General features: G+C 43.4%; 1 protein-coding gene across 1 annotated transcript in view; it reads right to left on the minus strand.

Moving 5' to 3' along the window:
- The window catches only part of RNGTT (RNA guanylyltransferase and 5'-phosphatase), a 1,492,790-nt gene that overhangs the window by 358,138 nt on the left and 1,112,811 nt on the right, over positions 1-21,841 (minus strand). Inside the window, exon 13 of the mRNA XM_069235480.1 lies at positions 15,543-15,643. Coding sequence (XP_069091581.1) covers positions 15,543-15,643 — 101 coding nt within the window. The remainder of the gene's footprint in view (positions 1-15,542; positions 15,644-21,841) is intronic.

The following is a 21,841-nucleotide window of genomic DNA, read 5'->3' on the forward strand; positions in this document are numbered from 1 at the left end:
GGGATCTGAGGTGTGCCCTGCAAATCCTGGTAGGTGTTCATGGGCTGAGTGGTGGGAGGGGCTGACACTTGCACCTGAAAAGAGCTGTGCGTGTCCTTCCACAAAGCAGTCTCCAGCACCCTGGAGTGTGCCTGGGGCCATGGCAGGAAAGGCAGGGTATTGTTCACTACAAAGACTTTCCTTTGAAGTTTGCCTACTTCAAAGACAGAAATAAGTATTGGACCTCTGAGACCACAACTTTAGAACACTTCTGGACTAAGGACATTCCACCAGGAAGAAGAGCTAGATGCCACTCTGCCTGTTGCTTTGTTATGCTAGCCTGCTGCTTGTTGCTTCTGTTCTGGAAGTGAAAAGACTGAAATTAGCTTTCTGCATCCTGCTTTCCAAGATTCTCCAAGGGCTTGAACTGAGCTTGACTCCTCTTTTAAGTCTCAAGGACATTAAATGCTTCATCTGCCAGTGTCAGGGCTCTTCTGCTGAGAGTCCTGACTTGCCAAGTCGTGCCAATTCCAGCCCCTGGGCCCTTGGAAGGGGACGTTGGTGACCTAAAGAAGAAAATCCCCGCATTGACATGTTGCTGCAGAAAAATTGATGCAGCGCCTGTCCCACAGCTAAAGAATTGACACAGAGCCTGTCTTGCGGCTGCAGAATCGATGCAGCACCTGTTTTCCCGCAGCTCCATCAACATAGCACATTTGGATTTTCCACGCATCGTCCCCGTGGCTTCAATTTCTCATCAACCCCACACCACAGTAAGGAACTGAGGCATGTCCAGAAATCAATGCATCGCCTTTCCTGTGTGAAAAGAATCGAAGCATTAACTCCCCTGCCAGTAAGGAACCAATGCATTAACTCCCCTGCCAGTAAGGAACCAATGCATTGCCTCTCCTGCGAGGAAAGAATCAATGCATCACGTTCCCTGCGCAGTAAGGAACAGACGCATCACTTTGCTTTTCGGCACCTCATCTCCCCTGCTGCCTGCATCGTCTTTGTTTTTTATGCATTCCTGGTACTTTGTGCTAAAAACATACAGCTGATGATTCCTATAGATTAAGACTCATTGAAACCTTTGAAAAGTGATATCTTTACTTGTGTATTTTGTTTTTTTGACAGATTAGTCTTGTTTTATTAATTTATTCATGCATATAACTTCTTTACACATTGCCTCCGAGATAAGCCTGACTGCTTGTGTCAAGGTACCAAGGGGGTAGGGCAGGGGTTATCTTAGCTGTGTGAATCCCTTGCCCTGTTTAGAGTGAGGGTCCCTACTTGGACAGGGTGCAAACCACTGCCAACTAGGGATCCCATTTCTAACAAAACTACTTGCCAAATTCCACTACTTATGTGTCAATGAAAGGCAAATTGTATTGCTCTGAAATGCAAACTATGTTATATATGTAATGGGATTGAAAGCAAATTTATTAACACTGTACTTTCAACTTCCAAGAGTACAAATAGTTTGTGTAATTTACATACACTATAGCACTGAACTGAAAACAAACCGACATGTAACATGAATCAATGTAATAAAGGTGTGCCCTATTGGATCTCAGCATTCAAGTCACCTTCTGTAACTTGCCAGGACACAATACAGTATCTGGCGTCACTGCTTTACATCAAAAACACACCTGCTAAACAGCATGGTACGTTTCATAGTTATTTATGTATTGCGCTTCTGGACTCAGGAACAGGAGCTTAAAAACAGATGCAACATGCTCGGAATTCTTCTAATATCTAAACGCCCTCTTGAGATAATCAATGCTTTGACTGTTTAGGTTTCCACTTGCAGAAAAAGTGTCATTCTCAGAGGAAATCATTTCAGGGCATTTATACTATCTGGGTAAAAGTGTTAAGAATTGTAAGCGGCTGAATACACAACAGCTAAAAGGTTACCAATTAAGGTTTGCAAAATTTAAGTCACCTGTCAACCCTTCGGTAATGTTTTCAATAACTTTTGATCTGTGTGAGCTAGAAATTATTTTGTGGGTCAAAATCTGAAAATTGTGCAGCAGATCATCTTAAATTTGAACCTGTAAATGCATTATTACTGCTTCTTCCTACATTACAAAACAGTTCTGTAAAACAATTGAAAATGTAAAATCATCAAGATCAATCAAAATTAAATTCCGATATTTTAGTCCAATAGGTGTAATTCAACCCAGCAAGGACATTTTATCATTCAATCTGTGTATAAATTCCCCAAGTTAAAGTGCTTCAAAACCTTTTACTCACTTAAAATGGGAATTTTCAATGCATACAATAATTTTGCGGGCTTGTCCATTTACGAAGATATGAAGTAAATGGACCGAGGGAAGTGCGAGCGACTTCACCCCACACTTATCAAAAGCAGATCAAATTGATTGGATTTAGTGCCACGTATAATTAATTTTAGTTAAAAAAATGTAGCTACAGGACAATTCCTCAAGTAGACAAAGTAGAGTAGCACCAAGTGTGATGGCTGAAGCTCAAGGCAGTAACACACTTATGTGCTCAGAAAAGAGGGAGTTTAAATGCTGAATTGTTTGCAACAAGTATAAATGTAAGATAATGAGAAATTTCCTAGCTATCGTGAAGGAAAGTTTCAATTCTATTAAGGACACGGAGGCAGGATTATGCAGTTCTTTCTTCACTTTTTATTAATAGCAGGTTCAAAGTTCAACACGGAAAAACCAAAAACCACAACTCCCATGAGACCATCGTCATGGCAACCACAGTCCAATGAACATCAATAACCCCGACGGTATAAATGCCCAACAAAGACGTCATCCGCCCTCTTTCTTCACTGCTCGACGGTGCAGATAAGTGCCTTTCCTGCCTTTGTGCTATTTTGAAAACGTAGTGTGTGTATTTGGGATTTTGACCGCACGCGTCATTGACATTCATTCCTTTGGTTTTCAGCTTTAGTTGTAGCAACGCTGTTGCTACGCGCGGTGGAATTGTTTCAGCCCGAGCGCTTGTACACTGCGGTGACGTGTCGGCTCCTCTAGAGGGCGCAGGTCCCGATTTTCAATCGTGTTCAGCTCGCAAGTTTTTCACTCGGTTGGCGCTGTATTTTGCCAACGCGTGGGCAGTTTAGAAGTGGTTTTTACTGCCTAACTTCTTTTTTATTCCCCCTCACGTGACACCTTCGGGTTGTGTAGACCCAGAGCGGGAAGGACGCTCTTGCTCCACAGGCTTACGGGGATTTTTCCCTGCTTCTTCTGTGGACTAATATAGTTTTCTCTTTTGTGACAGGAGGGTGAGGGGGCTCCCCCTGAAGGTTGGGGCGCATATATTTTTATTTTTTCCTGTCTCTGCCACTGTTTCAATATGCAACCTGCCCAAGATTCGGACTCTTTTCCCCTCATGTCCTCGGAGTCCCCTTCGCTACGCATCCTTCCCCCTGGGGTGGATGTTGTACTATCTCAGGCCATTGCGCAGGCTCTCGCTCCTTTTAAGGAGAGCATGACGCAATTGGCCGAACAAGTCTCAAGGGGGCCAGGCATGACGGGGGTTGCCCAAGGGGCTTCCCCCAGGAAATCACGCAAGCGGGCAGCAGATCCCCTTGGGGAATCGGATGTTTTTCCAGCGCTGCATGGGAAGAGTGCTCGCACTCACTTGCGTTTACCCTCCCGGGAGGGCTCTTTGCCCGGGGGTTACTGGTGACCAATGGCAGTCCAAATCAGACCTCCTGGTGAGGTCCTCAGCGGGCATGGTGCAGGACTCTGACGGGGACTCCTCCTCGGTGGAGGAGGTGGAATCCGGTCGTCCCTGGCGCCTGGGGGCCTCTGTCCCAGAGTCTCCAGATCCGGGAGAGTCTGACTCAGACATGTTCGAGCCGGAGGGGATCTACCCCCCGCTCGTCCGAATGGCATCCGGACCCGAAAGTGGCGGACTATGTGGCGAGTAAGCATCGTCAACCTTTGGATAAGGAGATCCGGGCGCGCCTCAGGGCAGAGTGCCCCCGCCCGACTCTCCCTGACAGAGTGGCCTCTACTACTGACATAGATCCTAAGATGTGTACTTTCTTTGGAAAGTACGTGAAAGACCCTAAGAAAGGGATCGATAGGTCCTGGCGGGCATGCCAGGATAAACTCTTGGACGTTGTGGGGCCTCTGACACAAATCATTCAATTGGCCGAGCGGGCCAAAATGTCAAATACACACCTCCAGACGGATGTGGTGGCAGGTTGGGCTCAGAGGGCTTTATGCCTTCTCGGCAATGCCAACTGCGCTATATCAGCAGAGAGGCGCCGCTCCCTGCTTATTAAGATTGACCCCAAGTTGGGGGAACTGGCAACTTCAGAGGCAGGGGTGGTGGCACAGGGTCATCTTTTTGGAGACCCTTTCGTCAAGGAGCTCGGGAAGTTCGTGGCCACTTTTTTGGCCCTTGATAAGGCTCAATCCTAAATAAAGAAGATCTTCCCGGGGAAGGTTTTTGGAGGGGCCGGACGAGGAAGGGGTCGCTCTTCCGGCTGCCAATTCCACCAAGGCCCTGGAACCAATGTCCGACAGTTCGGTTGGCGAGACGGACGCCAAGGGACATTCTTCCCCAACAGGGGTAAAGGAAGAAGCAAAGCCGGCAGAGGAGCCCGCACAGCAGCCAACGCCCCAGGAGGAACCTCGGGTAAGGATTACCCCTTTTTTCCCTCGAGATCTGGGGGGGGGGGGGGACTTCGTTTGTTCAAATGCAACTGGGAGCGCCTTACCTCAGACGCATGGGTCTTACAAACAGTCTCAGGCTTCCACATAGAGTTCTGAGGGACTCCGGTTCAGGAGGTGATTCCCAGGCCTATGATGTTTTCAGAGTCAGACTCCAACCTCAGACGCGGAGGTTCAAGAGTTGTTACTCGAAGGCGCTATTTGCCCGGCGTTACTCCATCCACAGGGTTTCGTCAGCAATCTCTTCCTTGTAGAAAAGAAAGACAAAGGTTTCCGACCCGTGATCAATCTTTGCTCTTTCAACGAGTGGGTGGTCTACCGCCACTTCAAAATGGAGGGTATTCACCTCTTGTGGGACATCCTACTCCAGGGAGACTGGATGGTGCGTCTAGATCTCAAAGACGCGTACCTCACGGTCCCCATTTTCCCTCCTCATCGCAGGTTCCTGCAATTTCAATGGCGACAGCAGATTTTCGAGTTCACCTCTCTCCCTTTCGGACTCTCTTCGGCCCCTTGGTGCTTTACCAAGCTACTCAAGCCGGTGGTGGAATTCCTCCGGTCACGGGGTCTCCGCCTCATTATTTATCTGGACGATATCCTTTTGATGGATCAGTCCAGGACTCATCTCATATCCAATGCGAACATGACTATTGCCTTGTTGCAGGATCTGGGGTTCGTGATCAATTCCCAGAAGTCGGATCTGATTCCGTCTCAGTCAATGACCTTTTTGGGTTTCCTAATAGACTCCCGGACGGCCACTCTGAGCCCTCCGTCTCAGAAGATTACGAAAATCAAGAAGTGACTGAGGATTGTACTGAGAAGGGACAAAATCTCACTCCGCCAACTTGCCAGAGTAGTGGGTTTACTGTCCTCCTCGATTCAGGCCATTTTTCCAGGCCCACTTCACAGGGCTCTCCAACGCCTCAAGGCGCATCATCTTCGTCGGGGGTTGACTTACTCCGAAAGAGTCGCTCTCAACTCGGAGGCCAGGACGGAGATTCAATGGTGGCTAGACCACATGGAGGCTCACTGACTTCATGACATCACAGAGCGTTGTACCCTCACCACGACTCTTCTCAAATGTTGCCAGCATTTATTGACTTCCCTAATTCAACTCACCCTCTCTCTAATTACAAATGGTCAGTATTGTATAATTAATTATTCTTCCACCATACCGTGCTACCAGCTGCCTTTGCCTTACTCTTCCTACGCAATACTCTCCCTCCCTACCCATTCGGGTCGGCATGCTCTACAACTCTTTGCCTCTTCCTCTCACTGCCCACGTGTCTGAAATGCTATGCTTGTTACAGAGGCTCTCTGACTCTTTGCCCTGTCTGTCAAGTGGGGCACTGTCTCACTCAGTTACTGTCTATATGACACTGCCTTAATGTCTCTGCCCACATCTCCATTCCCCTAGCCCATCAACACCGCAACTTACCCTGTCTATTCATTTGCTCCCCTTCTCTAATTACTACTTGATTCCATGCCACTGTCCACTCATTGTGCCAATTTCTGCCACTCGAACATCGTCTACAATCTTTTCATATTTTTCCGTTTATAATCACTATTTTATTTCCAAGGGTGGGTGTTTAAAGTTTTAACATTTTATTTTTTTCCATGAGATCCCCTTAAACGATGCATTCAGATTTTTTTGTTAGTCTGAGAAACAAGACACGGGGTACAAACGTGGAGGAAGAGGGTCTTGACAAAGGAGAAAATAAAAGATGTTCAATAATCTCAGAGTAACTACTGAAGCAAGTGACAGGTCACGTTTTCCATAGATTTGATCAGAGGTGGCAAACAACAAATTTGGCTTTGAGGATTCAAAAGTCTTCTACCCCGATTTAGCCATCCTCCTCATCAACCATGCGGGAGTGAGGTTTAAAACTTAACAGGTATGGCTAAGGGATCACTGCCTTTTCACTTAAGAACACAAGACACAAATTCGATGTGGTTGCAGCTGAAAATCATAGGCACGCAATAGTTTGTTCCAACAAAATACAAATGGGCCAGAAAAACACCTCAGCTGCTCTTCAGCCTTTAATGGATCTGCGTAATATTTCACACTGTAGACTACAGATGATATGTCGTTCTGACATTCACTATTTCCGTTTTAGAGCATAATCTGCTCCCTTTAAAGCCAGAACGTCATTATTAAACTATGCAATGCCCATTTTTATTGTGTGTACATCTTATGTCTTTGTAAAGAGCCAACTGCTCTGACCTGATAGTTGAACAATATTAGGCGTCATCTATTGCCAAATTTGCCGCAGTCATGAAGTAATTTGTGAGAAGTCTTTCAGATCACCGACAAAAGATTTCCGGCAGTAAGATGCCAGGCTGACACAGCAGAGAGGGAAGCTGTTCAAAGGGAGCAAAATCGATTTCAGAATCTGAATATTCAAATAATAAACCACAGTGTATGCATGGCGGTATTAAAAAAGGGCCACTTTACCTTGACAAGCCATTGTCAGTGGAAGCTAGTGGGAGTAGTTAGCAACATATAAGGCAGGATAACTCATGGCAAGGAAACCCATGGGAGTAGTCTGTGTGTACCCAATACACACAATACAAGAGTGGCACATTTGATATTTACATGCTAAATGTAATGCAGAATTTTAAACTTCAGCATTTTGTTGTACAACCACAGGAAAAACAGACCCACAAGTTGCTCAACTAAATCACTGTGTCATGACAGAGACAACTAGAAGCTCTCCATGTTAGCTACAGATACTACGCCCGTCAGGGTGCCTAGAGAGGATGGGGATAATCAACCACCTCTTCCACTCTGACCACAAGGAGAAGATCTTTGGTGCAAACAAAACAAGAAGTCGGGTGCATGCAAAATTCCCCAATCATGTCCATCACTTAGCAAACCCATGATATACATGAGCTTGTAAATAATGACATCTACTTGGGTACACATTTTTATTCCAAACTCCAACTAAGCTGTTTCATTTGAATCATGAAATGGCACACAATTTGCAATTTATTTACATAAGCATGGAGACAAAAGCAGCTTTAACAAGGCACTGAGTGCTGTGGAGAAGTTGCAACAATTGCTTCAGGGACACAGGGCTGAGCAGAGTCGAGTTGAAGATTCCTCTTTTGTTGAGGTCAGCTAAAGAGTAATGTCTATGCCGTACCTATGCAGGCATCTTTTGACATTACCTTTGTACATAAGACAAACTCAGGTTTTAAAAGTAGTTATTGCTGTTAAAAGAGCATAACGGCCTGTGCCATTATGCTTTGAGGAAGAGCAATCAGCTACATATATAACATGTGTAAACTGCTTTCATGTAAACCTGGTACACTGCTAAGCCAAATTATTGAAGTGCACATATGAGCAGAAGCCTTTCAATATCTTATGTAAACAGCATCTATGCAAATATTATTCAAATGTATTGTTGTCTTAGAAGCTATATATTCCTATAACCATATTCTCCTTATATTATGTTTATGTGAATTTCACGTATAACTTCATAATCAAATATGTCTTAAAAGTCCGTATTGTACTGGCTGGAGATAAGGCCTGTGCTTTTACTTTGTATCTAAACTTTCAATGCAAAGTCTATTCTGGTTGCGCAATCCTTTGATGTCCAGGTGCCTTTGAACTCGTCTTCAGTTAAAGAGAAGCACATTGTTAAGTAGAGATAAGGTGGCGTGAATACGGGTTGCCAAGGATGTGGAGCAGTAACGAGGAGCTGTAAGAGCAAACTCCCCTTTAGGATTCCTGAACATGAGAGTAATCCAAGATCATGCAGATGTAATCAGAAGCAAATGAAGGCTAATTAGATATAATTGACAATGGTTTCCTTTCAATGGAAATTTCCTTGGCTGTGATGTCAGCTACTGGAAGGTTCAGAGGTTGATTAAAGTATTTTTTAGTTAGTCTAAGATTCAAATTCACTTTGCCCCTTCACTAGAGCGAACCTTTTAGAGAGGTGCAGACCTCTCTCCTTTTTGCTAGATTAAGTGGCTTAATGCCACACACATCTCTCTTGACAGAACTTCTACTGGGGTTTCAGTAATGCTGACACTTTTCTCTGAACTTATCTTTGGTTTATCATAATAGTTAGGAAATTTGATTTAATCATTAGGCAAGAAAATCCGAGCTTGAATTCAAAGCATCATACGCTTTTTCTTATTTACTGTATTGTTGGCATTGAGCTATTGCTCTTTCATATGTTAGTGAAATGTAACACTGTTCGATGATTTAATTCTCCTTTGTTGATCCTTCACATATATTGTATGTTTCTGAGACTCATTTATGTAAGTCTGACTTGGAGTCTATAATAAATCCCTTTCTAAACTTTAAGTTAGCCTCTGAAATGTAATGTATAACCAAATGGGTTACTGTCATTCAATGTAGTGAGTGAATGTGGTTTCTCCCTGCACCTCAGGACTCCTGAAAGATTTGTCAGAATTGGAGAAAAGGCAGATCTGGATCACTTTGAACAAAGGCAGTGAATTATTTGCCATCTTTGCAACTTCAATTCAAATTTGGTTTAGTGGTACTGGGGATTTTGTGAGGATAAAATAAGCAAAGTTTTTGTAGGGTGAACATTTTGAAATCTAGGCATACCTCACGACTTGCATCTACGGGGATCCGAGTATCAGACGAAGAAACTAATCTGTGTTTTATTCAAGCTGTAAGAGACAAGCCCACTACAACAAGCATGATCTAGAAGAGGTATGCTTGAGGCATTTAGACAGACAAGACTGAGATGGGTATACTGCCTTTAAAGTTTTGTAGACTTAAGTTTCACACATACAAGGGAGCGACTTAATGTTTAATAAAATGCAGGCACCTTCATTTTGTGCAGGGCAGGTTTGATTCCCTTCAAGCATTTTCTCCTGAGACCGACCAAAGTAGGGACACTCCTTTTAAGTCTACGCTCTTTTCCAAAGATGAGTGGGTCCAATTCAGAGAAATGTTCATGGTTGTATTGCTATATTTCACACGAAAGCAGGGTCCTGATGGATGATGGTGTTAGGAATTCTCTGTCCATAAGACATTTGCGACACGATTTTAAGGTCTACATGCAGAAAATCACTGAGTCACCAGGTAGACAGACCAGCCAGGAAGAAAGGATGTGCCCAGGAATTTTTGCCCAGAATACTAGGTTTTACCTTTTAAAACTGTGCATGTTTTGTCCAAGAAAGAAGGTGGTCAGTGAAGTTGGACCAAGCTCCATTAATGCACACGAAGAAGCTAAAGTAGCCAGAAAGCTAAAACACCAATCAATCAATCATCAGATTTGTAGAGTGCGCTTATCACCTGTGAGGGTATCCAGGTGCTGTTGCTGAGTGGGTCAGCCAGAGGACTCAGTCGAAGAGCCAGGTCTTGAGCTGCCTTCTGAACTCCAGGATGAAGGGAGAGGACCTTAGGTGGAGGGGAAAGAGTGTTCCATTTCTTCAGAGCCAGGTAGGAGAAAGAGTGTGCTCCCTGGTTGCTCTTGCGGCCTGGAGGGCGGAAGGGGCAGATTGGGCAGTGGTTGAGGCATGGAGGTCTTTGGTTGTGTAGTGCTTTGTAGGAGAGTGTCAACAGCTTGAGTTGGCATCGCTGGTGTCCGAGAAGCCAATGAAGGTTCCTGAGGTGTGGGATATGTGTGTGCTTTCGTCTTGGGAGGCTGAGTATGAGCCTTGCTACTGCATTCTGAATGATGTGGAGTTTTTTAGTGAGTAGTGTTGTAAATCCTGTGTAAAGAGCATTGCCATAGACTAGGAGGCTGGTGACAAGGGCCAGAGGGACGGTATGTCTGGTGTCAGTGGGGAGCCATTTGAAGATCTTACATAGGAGGCAGAGGGTGCGAAAGCTGGCAGTGGAGACTGTGTTGACCTGCTTCTTCATGCTTAGCTTGTTGTCAATGATGACCCCTAGGTTGCGTGCATGTTCTGTCAGGATGGGAGGGGGCACTAGGTCTGGTGGCCACCAAGAGGTGTCCCAGGGAGAGCTGGGGTTTCCGAATAATAGTACTTCATTTTCTCGCTGTTGAGCTTGATGCAGCTCACCTTCATCCAGTCGGCTATGCTCCTGCAAAGTATAAATTCGATCTTGGCCCTGCTGTGGGCTTTGGTTAGCGAGAGGATGAGCTGTGTCTCATCTGCGTAGAACACAATGTTCAGTCTATGGCTTCTTATGATGTTGGCTACGGGGGGGGGGGGGTCATGTAGGTGTTAAATAAGGCTGGGCTGAGGTAAGATCCTTGGGGAACTCTGCAGATGATGGGAATTGGTTGAGAGGTGGGGAGGTGGGAAGGAGAGATAGAGACATAGTCTGCGTCTGACCAGTGAGAAAGGAAACTATTAATTTCAGGGCATCCCCTTGGATGCCGAGCCGGAGGAGTCACTTTAGTAGGGTGTGATGGGAGATTGTGTTGAATGTCGCTGAGGGGTCGCGGAGAATGAGGGCGGCTGACTGTCCTTTGCCTAGGGATATTCTGATATCGTCTGTGGCGACGATCAGGGCTGTGTCTGGTCTGCGATTGGGGGATAATCCGGACTGTGATGAGTCTAGCAGGTTGTTGTCTTCTAGGTAAGTCCAGAATTGCCGGCTGATGGCTTTCTCCAGTACTTTTGCTGGGAACAGGAGCAGGGAGATGGGGCAGTAGTTTTTGAGGTTCTTGGGGTTTGCGGAGGTCTTCTTGAAGAGGAGTTTGATCCTCACATGTTTAATGTTGTCGGGGTAAGTGGCTGTGTTGATAGATGAGTTGATGATGTCTGTGAGTCTGTTGCTGATGGTGTTGCTGCTGAGTTTGAACATGTGATGAGGGCAAGGGTCTGTGGGGAAACATAAGTGGATGGATTTCATGATTTCGGTGGTCATCTGAGTGGCGATCTGATTGCACTTGTGGATTCCATGAGTGGTAGGGGAGTCCGAGAGGCTGAGGAGGTTGTTGGTGTCTCTTGCTGTGGGCTAGGGTCCAAAGTTCCTGTAGAAAGAAGTGATTTTGTCATGAAAGAAGGTGGCAAGGGGTGTATGGTGTTCTCTAGTGCTGCCAGGTTGGCAAATTCTTTGACGATGGTGAAGAGCTCTTTGCTGTTGTTGTCGCAGTCATGTATGCGGGTGGCTAAGGCTTGCCTTCTGGTGGTCTAGCTTTCATCCACTTTGAAATGAGCGAGCTGGTGGAAGCAAGCAACTCTGCAATCATTTGGTGTACTGCTCTCTCTGAGGGAAATCTAAGTGTCTGAAAATTCCATCCTTCCTTCTTTCAATCCATCTTTGAGTCTTGTCTTTCCTTCTCTCATCTTTCTTTCTCATGTTTTTCAAATTTATTTTATTCTTTCTTTCCATGCTTTTTCCCAACCATCGTTCTTTGCATTTTTACTTCCACCCACACATCCTTCTTCCTAAGCTTCTTTCTTTTTTATACATCTACCCTTCCTCCTCTCCATACCTGTATTTTCCTTCATTTCTTTATCCATCCACTCTTCCTTCTCACCATGTACCGACACATCTTTCCTTCTCCTTTTCATTTGTGCATCCTAACCTATGTCCTCCATCACCTTCCTTCCTTCTTTCCATACATCCCTTGATTCATCCTTATCTCAATTCATTTACTCTTCTTCACATCTGTCTCTCCAACCATCCTTTTTCCAAAACATTATTCTATACAGTTCTCCTTCCATCCACCATCCTCTCTAGCTGTTCATTTCTGCATCCATCAATCCTCTCTCCATCCTTCTCCATATCACACCTCCCCATTCTTTTATTTATTTCTCACTCTCACCATCCCTCCCTTCTGTCCACTAGGTGTGGTATTAATGAACTTATAATCAGTCAAAGGGGGCATAAATACCAATCTAAAGATTTAATGTTACTCATAATTACACTCTAGCACCCCACTCAAACTGCTAAAGTGGGGGGTTCATGACACCACTAACTCCAGATGCATTGTACTACAGCCCCCAGGACAATTTGGTTAGAAATTCACAGAGAACTGTATAGGTTTACCACAACTGCGTCTGACAGCCTTCTCTGACGAGTAGTTGTGCGCTACTTGCAGCTGTCCTGTATGTAGCACAGATTATCCATAACAAAATAGAAACGTGTGTACCTCAGACAAAATAGCTGTATTTTCAGAAATCATTACCTGATGTTTGGAGAAAAATGATTATATTTATAGTTGACAGTGCAGTGATAAATCATGTTGCATTTAGGAGACTTAGTACTAATATTACCTTGGTGCTAGGGACATTGCAACTATTGCTGCTATGTCTTACTCATGTAAAGGCATACCAAAATGTCAATTTGTTTTATTGCTGGCAACCCTGCTGGATGCACTGAGGTGATTACAACTGTAATTTAGCATAAAATAGGCACTAAATGCAATCTTGTCTGATGTGGTTATTACTACACCGCTAACATGAATAGCACCTCAAGATGATTTTCATTGAAAATAAGTAGCTCATTTCAGAAACGTTTGGAGATCCCCAGTGTTAGAAAAGGGGTCTCTAGGTGGCAGTGGTTTGCACCCTGTCCAAGCAGGGACCCTCACTCTAGTCAGGGTAAGGAAGTTGCACAGCTAAGAAAACCCCAGCTCACCCCCTTGATATCTTGGCAAGAGCAGTCAGGCTTATCTCAGACACAATGTGTAAAGTATTTGTGTGTATACACACACACACACACACACACACCCAGTGAAGACACCACAAAAGTACTCCACACCAGTTTAGAAACTAGCCAATATTCATCTGCATAAAACAAGACCAAAAAGACAAAAAAAAACAACACTCCCAAGCAAAGATATCACTTTAAATAGTTCCAAAGAGTCTTAATTCAGAGGAATCAATGGTTGTCTCTTTTTAACACACAGTCCCTGGCTGCATCAAAAACAAAGACGATGCGGACCGCAGAGGAGGTGAGGTGCCAGAAAACAAAGTGATGCATTTGTTCCTTACTGCACAGGGGACGTGATGTGTTGGTTCCTTACTTGCAGGGGAGGTGATATGTCAGTTCTCTCCCCATAAGAGAGGGGATGGGTCGATTTGAAGTCATGCACCCTCGGTTCATTGCTTCGGTGCAGGGGTTGATGCGAAAATGACTTCCAGGGACGATGCGTGGGAAAATCCGATGCACTGTGATGATACAGCCGTGGTGAAGCAGGCACTGCATCAGTCCCACAGGTGCTGTGTCTAGCCTTCCACCATACGACAGGCACTGCGTCAATTCCTGAGCCGTAAGACATGCGCTGCGTCAATTCCTGAGCCGCAAGGCAGGCGCTACATCGAATCTTCTGCAGCAAGCCAGGCGATGCGTTGATTTTCAGCAGTGGGGATCCGATGCATGGATTTTCTTCCTCAGGATACCAGTTGGCACTTCCAAGGGGCAAGGACTGGATTTAGCACCACTTGGCAAGTCATAACACTGCAAAAGAGTCCAGGCACTGGCAGATGAAATCTTTGATGTTCCCGGGACTTCTTACAGGATGCTAGCTCAGTTTAAGCCCTTCGAGAACATTAGAAAGCAGGATGTAGAAAGCAAAGTCCAGGCCTTTCACTAGCAGGACAGAAGCAGCAGGAAAGCACAACAAAGCAACAGGAAGAGTGGCAGTTTCTCATACAGCATCCAGCTCTTCTTCCTGGCAGAATGCCCTCAGTCCAGAAGTGTTCTAAAGTTGTGGTCTCAAAGTTTCAATACTTGTACTCATTTCTGCTTTGAAATTATGCCTTTGTAGTGCACATGCCCTGCCTCTCCTGCCCTGGCCCCAGACACACTCAATGGGGTTGGAGATTGCTTTGGGTAAGGACAGGCATAGCCCTATTCAGGTGCAAGTGTCAGCTCCTCCCTCCACTCTAGCCCAGGAAGACCCATCAGGATATGCTGGGTACACCTCAGTTCCCTTTGTGTGACTGTCTAGAATGAATTCACAAACAGCCCAACTGTCATTTTGACCCAGACGTGGATTCCACAGCCAGACAGAGGTACAGAACGGTTAAGCAAGAAAATGCCCACTTTTCTAAAAGTGGCATTTTCAACCTTACAATTTAAAAAACAACTTCACCAAAAGATGTATTTTTAAATTGTGCGTTCAGAGACACCAAACTCCAGATCTCTATCTGCTCCAAATGGGAAATTACACTTAAAAGATATTTCAAGCCAACCTTATATTCACCTATTGGGGAGATAGGCCTCCCAATAGTGAAAAACAAATTCATCAGTATTTCACTATCAGGACACGTAAAACACTCCAGTACATGTCCTACCTTTTAAATACACTGTTCCCTGCACAAGGGGCTGCCTTGGGCCTACCTTAGTGGTGACTTACATGAAGTAAAAGAAAACGTTTGGGCCTGGCAAGTGGGTACACTTGCCAGGTCGAACTGCCAGTTCCCAACTGCCCACGCAGACAATGCAGTGGCAGGTCAGAGATGTGCTTACAGTGCTACTCATGTGGGTGGCATAATCTATGGTGCAGGCCCACTAGTAGCATTCGATTTACAGGCCCTGGGCACCTCCAGTGCACTTTACTAGGGACTTAAAAGTACATCAAATATCCAAATCATGGATAAACCAATTAGCAATCCAATTTATATAGATGGCACATGCACTTTAGCACTGGCAGCAGTGGTAAAGTGCCCAGAGTCCTAAAGTCAGCAAAAACAAAGTTCAGCACAGGATCAAAACAGGAGGTCAGAAGTAAAAAGACAAGGGAAACCACGCCAAGAGCTGACAGGTCTAAAAGCTGGTCTATGAAAAATCATTACCACTGTTGTTTGAAGTGCAGTACTTCACATTTATATAATCGTCATGAAACCTTTAACATTGTATTGTGGAATATTACATCCTGCACCAAAAAGGCTTGTCAGCACTTTAACAGTACCATACAATGCTTCACAAAAAAACGTAATAAATCAATGAAAAAAAATTACAAAAACGTGTTTAAATTATTTACGTACCCCTCTCCTCCAACTCTTGTAATCTTCAACCGAAAGTCCACTGAATTTAAACTGGGAGGCTTCCATTTTAAAATATCATCACATCGACCAGGTCTATATTTCTGAAATGGATCACAAAACATCTAAATTATTACAAGGTACATCATACATTTCAAGACATAATAAGGAGGCCAGTAAAGTTAATTTATAAGTAGACTTGCCTGCGTATAAATCAGCTCAAGCATTGTTCATCTGATGTACAACCCGTATTAAGAGCAAAATTAACCAGTTACATAAGGTGACAATGAGCAAACGTGGTGTAACTCAAAACAATCTGGTGCACAAATAATGGTTGGTTTTGGTACTCAAAAGAAGTTCCTGAGTGCTAAAGAGCAGCCAGTTGCTGTTTTGCTTGGGTAAGCAGAGAAATTTGCTACAGCACAGATGTCTTGTGGACTAGTAATCAGGAAGGTGCCCTTGCTGCTTCACTGCTCCATAATGCTGACAAGACCTCAAAAACACTATGTTGAATTTGAATGGGACTCAAGACTGGCATGAGACCAGTTTTGAATATAAACATAACTAAGTCAAAGGGCACTATATAGACTATAACACATATTCCTCCTTTGATAACAAATGAAAATAAACAAAAATTTAAAAAAATTGAAAAATGAAAAGGAGGATGAACATAAAAATAAGTCTAAAATGTTATACATAATCAACAAATGTATAAGGTGTTTGCCTGGATCGAGATTCCTGTTTGACTCTTGATGCTATAGTAACATATTTGCAACCTTTATTACGAGATTCAGACCTTGCATTAATATCACTTCCACATTTGGCAACTCTTCTGACATTCCAAGTTTTCCCATCCTGAATGACTTCACTGTTCTTATTAACTTTGATGACCTGCACAGCTTTGTCAATTTTAAAATGCTCCTTGACCAAAATTCAAGGCTTGCGAATTCTGACCCAAACACCAACTTCAAAATTTGGCTTCTTGGCCTTCCAATTTAGCATCATAAGCCAGTTTATTCTTCTCCTGTTTCTTTTCTACTATTAATGCCACCTCTTCTTCACTTCTCCAACTTCAGCCATCTACCTCCTTTTAAACCACGAAGAACATAATTTGGAAACAGAGTCTCTGCATTTAAGTAAACTAAAAGGACCATGTTTCTCCCTCAGTTTATTTTTCCACTCTGCTCCAAACCCATGTGACCACAATATATTATCTTTCAAGACACGGTTAATCCTTGAAAGATAATGCAAGGCAGTGGTGACATGTCAAATATTACAACATCTTGGGAAACTCTCAATCTCCAACAACTTCAACTGCTCTGCCTTAGCTGTGATAATCACTTCCCTATATTCTTCTCTTGCAAACAGTTCAATGAGAAATTCAATTACGAAGGTTTTGGTGACTTGAGAAACCAATTATACTTCATGCAATTTTGAGTGGTAGTGTACTGGTACCATGGCAACTCTACAGTCCTGGGGTAAAAAACTGAACGGTCCAGAGATATCAAACCCCAGTTTCTGCAATGGAAATTTAGGCAAAGGAAAAGGATTCAACAGATTGGGTGCTACTTTAGCATGTTTTCACTATTGACACACACACGGCACGCTCTGACATCTCTATCACCCCGTCAAGACCAGGCCACCAAAATAACGTTCTCACCAATCTTTTAATGGCCGACAGTCCTACTTCATGGGCTACAGTTAAAATGTGATCCCTCAAATTGACAGGAGGTATACATTTTCCTTATTTTTACAACATCTTGTCTTAAACCTCTAACTCTCCTAAAACATTACAAAACAGGAACAATTCAGCTGAAATACCCTTCTTCAAAGGCCATCCTTCTTTAACATGTTCCATAACACTTCTCAGCAGTAAGTCCCCTTCAATGGCAGCCTTCCACATCTCTTCAGACATACCTTCAAGTTTACCAGACAGCTTATCTTCAGTGTCATCTACTTCAGTGACATACTCATTAAAATAACAAGGTATTCTGGACAGTTTGCTGTGACATTTGTCTTCCCTGGTACATATTCAACTGTAAAGTTGTACTCTTGAAGCCTAGACATTAACCTTGCAATATGTGCTGTGGAGTTACATCCTCCTACAGGAGACAAAGTACCGACCAAGGACTGGTGGTCAGTTCTCAAAGTAAAATGGGATCCCCACACAATTCCAAAAATGTTCTACTGGCCACACACATGAACAATTACTTCTCTATCACTGAATAGCATCTTTCAGAATCATTAAGTGTGCAAGATGCAAATGCCACATTCCACTCTTCTTTCCCACCTCGTTGTGGTAATATGCTTACTATCCCGTACAAGCCTACATCTACAGTAATGATGCATGTTTTCTTTTTTTCCATGAAAACGATTCAAGGCGGGTGCCCTCATCATCTCTTTTTTCTTAAGTTCAAATGCTTGTTGGTGCCTTTCTGTTGAAACAAACTCTGTTTTTTTGTCAGATCTCAATGATTCCATTTTTGTAGCAAAATCCTTGATGAATTTACCACAGTATTCGCAAAAACCTGCAAATAACAGCAACTTTTCCTTATTGTCTGGTGCCTTGACAATGGCTTCAAGTAAGGATTTCTTTGATAAAACTCCCTCCTTTGACAAGGTAAGTCCTAAATACTCCACTATTTCTTTAAATAACTTGCACTTACTTTCCTTTAAAGTCAAACCATGTTCTTTTAACATTCTGCACACTTTCTTTAAATGCTCCCAATGTTCATGTATGTTGCTGGAGAAAATGAGTATATCATCTTGAAAACATTTAACAAATGCTTCCATGACTTTGAAAATGTGGAACATTACCCTGTGAAACACGGATGCCACTGACACAAGGCCAAACGGCATTCTTTTAAATTAGAACAAACCTTGTACTGTAATAAATGTAGTTAAACTTCTAGAAGCTTCAGTTCAATCTGATGACACGCTGATCTCAGATCAGGTGTGGAAAACACACTTGCACCCTCTGACATGCTCATCACCACATGGTAGTGGATGACAACCAACAACAATATTAGCATTTAATGCTTTAAGATCAATCAAAGTAGAAAAGATGTATCTGCTTTGCGCGCCAAAATATGGGAGACACCCACTCTGAAATTCAACTTTTTCAATTATATCACCACTCAACATTTTGTCCAACACATATTTAAGTTCATCTCTCACATTTATAGGCACATTCCGTAGCTTTTGTCTGACTGGTTGAGCCCCACGCTTGAGCTTAATACGATGGGAATACCTTTCTAACTTACCCAAACGCTCCGTGAACACTTCCTGAAAGTGAGACACAAGCACAAGCACCGTACCCTTGTCCATTTCATTAACCAAACGGGTTCCTTACTGGACTGGGTATAATGCCCAATTTCCATTGGTCTCTCCATCCTAATACATGGACTCATTTTTCTGCTACGTATCATATGATTTGCGCTTCTCTTCCTTTGAAAGTTATACCGACATCAGAGTACCCCATCAGATCAATATCTGAACTGTCTAAACCTCGAGCCACAATATCTGATTCTCTTAAATCACTTTGTGCCAAGGCATCACTGAAACAGTCATTAGTAATTATAGTCCACGGAGACCCTGAATCAGCCATGAGTTCTAACTCTTTGTTAAGAATATGGACATAGCACATTGAAGGTTCCCTAACTTCATCACTCTTAGCTGGGAGACCTTACAAATACAACAATTCCTTTTTCTCTTTTCCTGCTTTTGCCACATGGACATCTCACACAAGAAACTTCTTCTACTGCAGCAGTTCTACCTTCAGAGGAAAAAACACCCTTCTTCTTATCATCTTTACATACACTGCAAAATAACCCAAGCTCGTGCATTTGTTACATTCCTTCCCAGTGTCAGGACACTGACAAATTACGCTAAATGATTTAAAGTTACACATCTATAACAAACTGAGCCTTTATAACTCCTTCTCCCCCCTTGAGCACTTCTATTAACAGAACTGTTATTCACGACACATACTTCATGAATAACATTTACACTCTTAGCATAGGCATTACTATCTCATACTGATTTCATCCATTTTTCGGAATGCTCAAATGCTTTAGCAGTGGTAATAGTATCCTGCAACTTAGGAACTCCCATCACCCATAACTGTTCTTGTATTTTTTCACTTTTTACATTCACAATTATTTGGTCCCTGATCACCTCGTCACACATAACCCCAAAATTACAGGTCATGGAATGTGCACTTAAAGCTGTAAGGAAACCATCAAAAGACTTGCCATCCAGTTGAGCCTTTGTGTTAAATTTAAACCGATTCAACGATAAGCTCGAGGTAGGTTTAAATCTGTGCTCGGTGCGTATCAGACCCTCATCAAAAGCATTTAGTTCTCCTTGACTAATAAGCTGGGTTAATGTTATAAATGTTACTTGTCCCTCCAACCCTAAACAATGAAGCAAAATGTTGTTATTTCTCTGTAGCTCCCACTCTATCCCCATCTAGGGCCTTCATACACATTAAGAATTCTTCTTTCCATCTAGACCATGGAATACGCAGTTCACCCCTTGTTTGTAAAAGATTTAGCAGGAGGTTCAAACTGCATTCTAGGGATGGTAAATAATATAATAATAGTAACTTAAAATATATAATTACTAATAATGTACAGAATTTCCCCAAATGTCTATGGTACGGGATGAAAAATGTCAGAAATTTGAGCAAACTAACATGACCTAGTCATGATATCACAACACAGAAATGTATGCCATTTTCCTTTGTCCTCCTCCCCCTCATTCTTTGTACCTTCCTGTTTGAGGAGTGCAAATAAAATGAATGCCTTTGCTATATGCAGTGCGCATCAGCGAAATGCGCAGCTGTGTGAGTAATTTTCTCTCTTCTTTAAAATACAGCCATGAACATTGGTGTGGTGGCGTACAGTGGCTCAAAAGAGCTGGTGCCGGCAGCACTGCAAACCATGCACGTTGGGGTTGAAGTAAGAAGTCACTGAGGCAGCCAAAACAAAACTGCACTGATGTTTGGATCCCTAATTCAGATTTGTTTGTCACAGGCTAACACAGATCATGCATGTGGCCATGACAAAGGCCACGGATTGAGGTCCTGTTGGACCGGGAGGGGCACCCACAGCAATGCCCTCATAGTGGTGAAAGGCTACCAGCATCACCAGGAGTTAAGCAGCACCAGAGAGGTAGGTGCATAGTGGTCAGTAGGGTTGTACAGGTTCTTTTTTAAACTGTCTGGCTCGAGTGAGTCCTACTGGCTCACTGACTTTTAAAGTTCTACTGCTGTCTACTTAACTCAGTCCTGGCCATCATCAAGTTGGTGTGAAGTGCTGCACAGCGCAGCGCAGCGCAGCATGGAGTGTCTACGTTGGGTATATGTGTGCCTGGGCAGGGTGCAACACAGGAATAATGCATTACTGCGGAGTGCAGCATGGTGTATATATGTGCTGAATGCACATGTGCCCTACTGACTTTAAATCCTAGTGAAGGTGGGCTTTTGAGACTCAGGCTACTATTGGGGCATACTGAAGATGTTACCAACAGTGAATGGGGAATAATCACAATCACTAATGTGAGGAAGACAAGGAATAGTTAGAAAGACACTAGACCCGAGCCCAAGGGAGAGCTATGTAATTGTTTGTGAGTACTGTATTCTCCCTTTGTGTGTGTAACTTTAAAAATAACATACTTCTCTGTTTTCATAAAAGTAAGTATTTTGTTGGACAAGGATTTATTGCTGTTGCTGCACGCAATTTGAGTTCTGAACCCATGTTCACTAAGCAGTGTCTACACTTCCCCCAGAGGAAGCCTTGGGTTGCTGGGACCACGTATATCCTGTTAGTCAAGTGCAGAAGGAGTACTTACTTGCCCCAGTTACTCAAAATGTATAGTAAGTCGGGCCCCTGGACATCAGGAGTAAAAGGTTGCAACGACCACAGTTGGGTCCAGTAGGCCCTTAGTGACCCATGGCCCTCTAAAAGGGGTTCTTATAGTGGGCCTCTGTCTAGACTGGCAAGGTGGGTCAAAGACGATGGGTTGGAATGCTATCCAGAGCAACAGCATGCGGTTAGACTATTTGCAAGCATTTGTCCCATCGCCTTTTGGGTGCTTGCCAGTAGTATGCCTGAAAATCTGAGACCTCCACAACATTCCAGGTCTACTACTGCCAGTGTTTGTGAATTCCAAAAAGTAGTAAGTTTGCTCCTACTCCTATGGAAACAGATTTACTACTTTTTTTTTGGTAACCAGTTACTATGTGTAGGTTCCTTATCAAACAACAAACTAATAAATCCTCTTAGTGAAACAAGGGTGAT

This window comes from Pleurodeles waltl, chromosome 5 (assembly GCF_031143425.1).
Source record: "Pleurodeles waltl isolate 20211129_DDA chromosome 5, aPleWal1.hap1.20221129, whole genome shotgun sequence".
NCBI lineage: Eukaryota > Metazoa > Chordata > Amphibia > Caudata > Salamandridae > Pleurodeles > Pleurodeles waltl.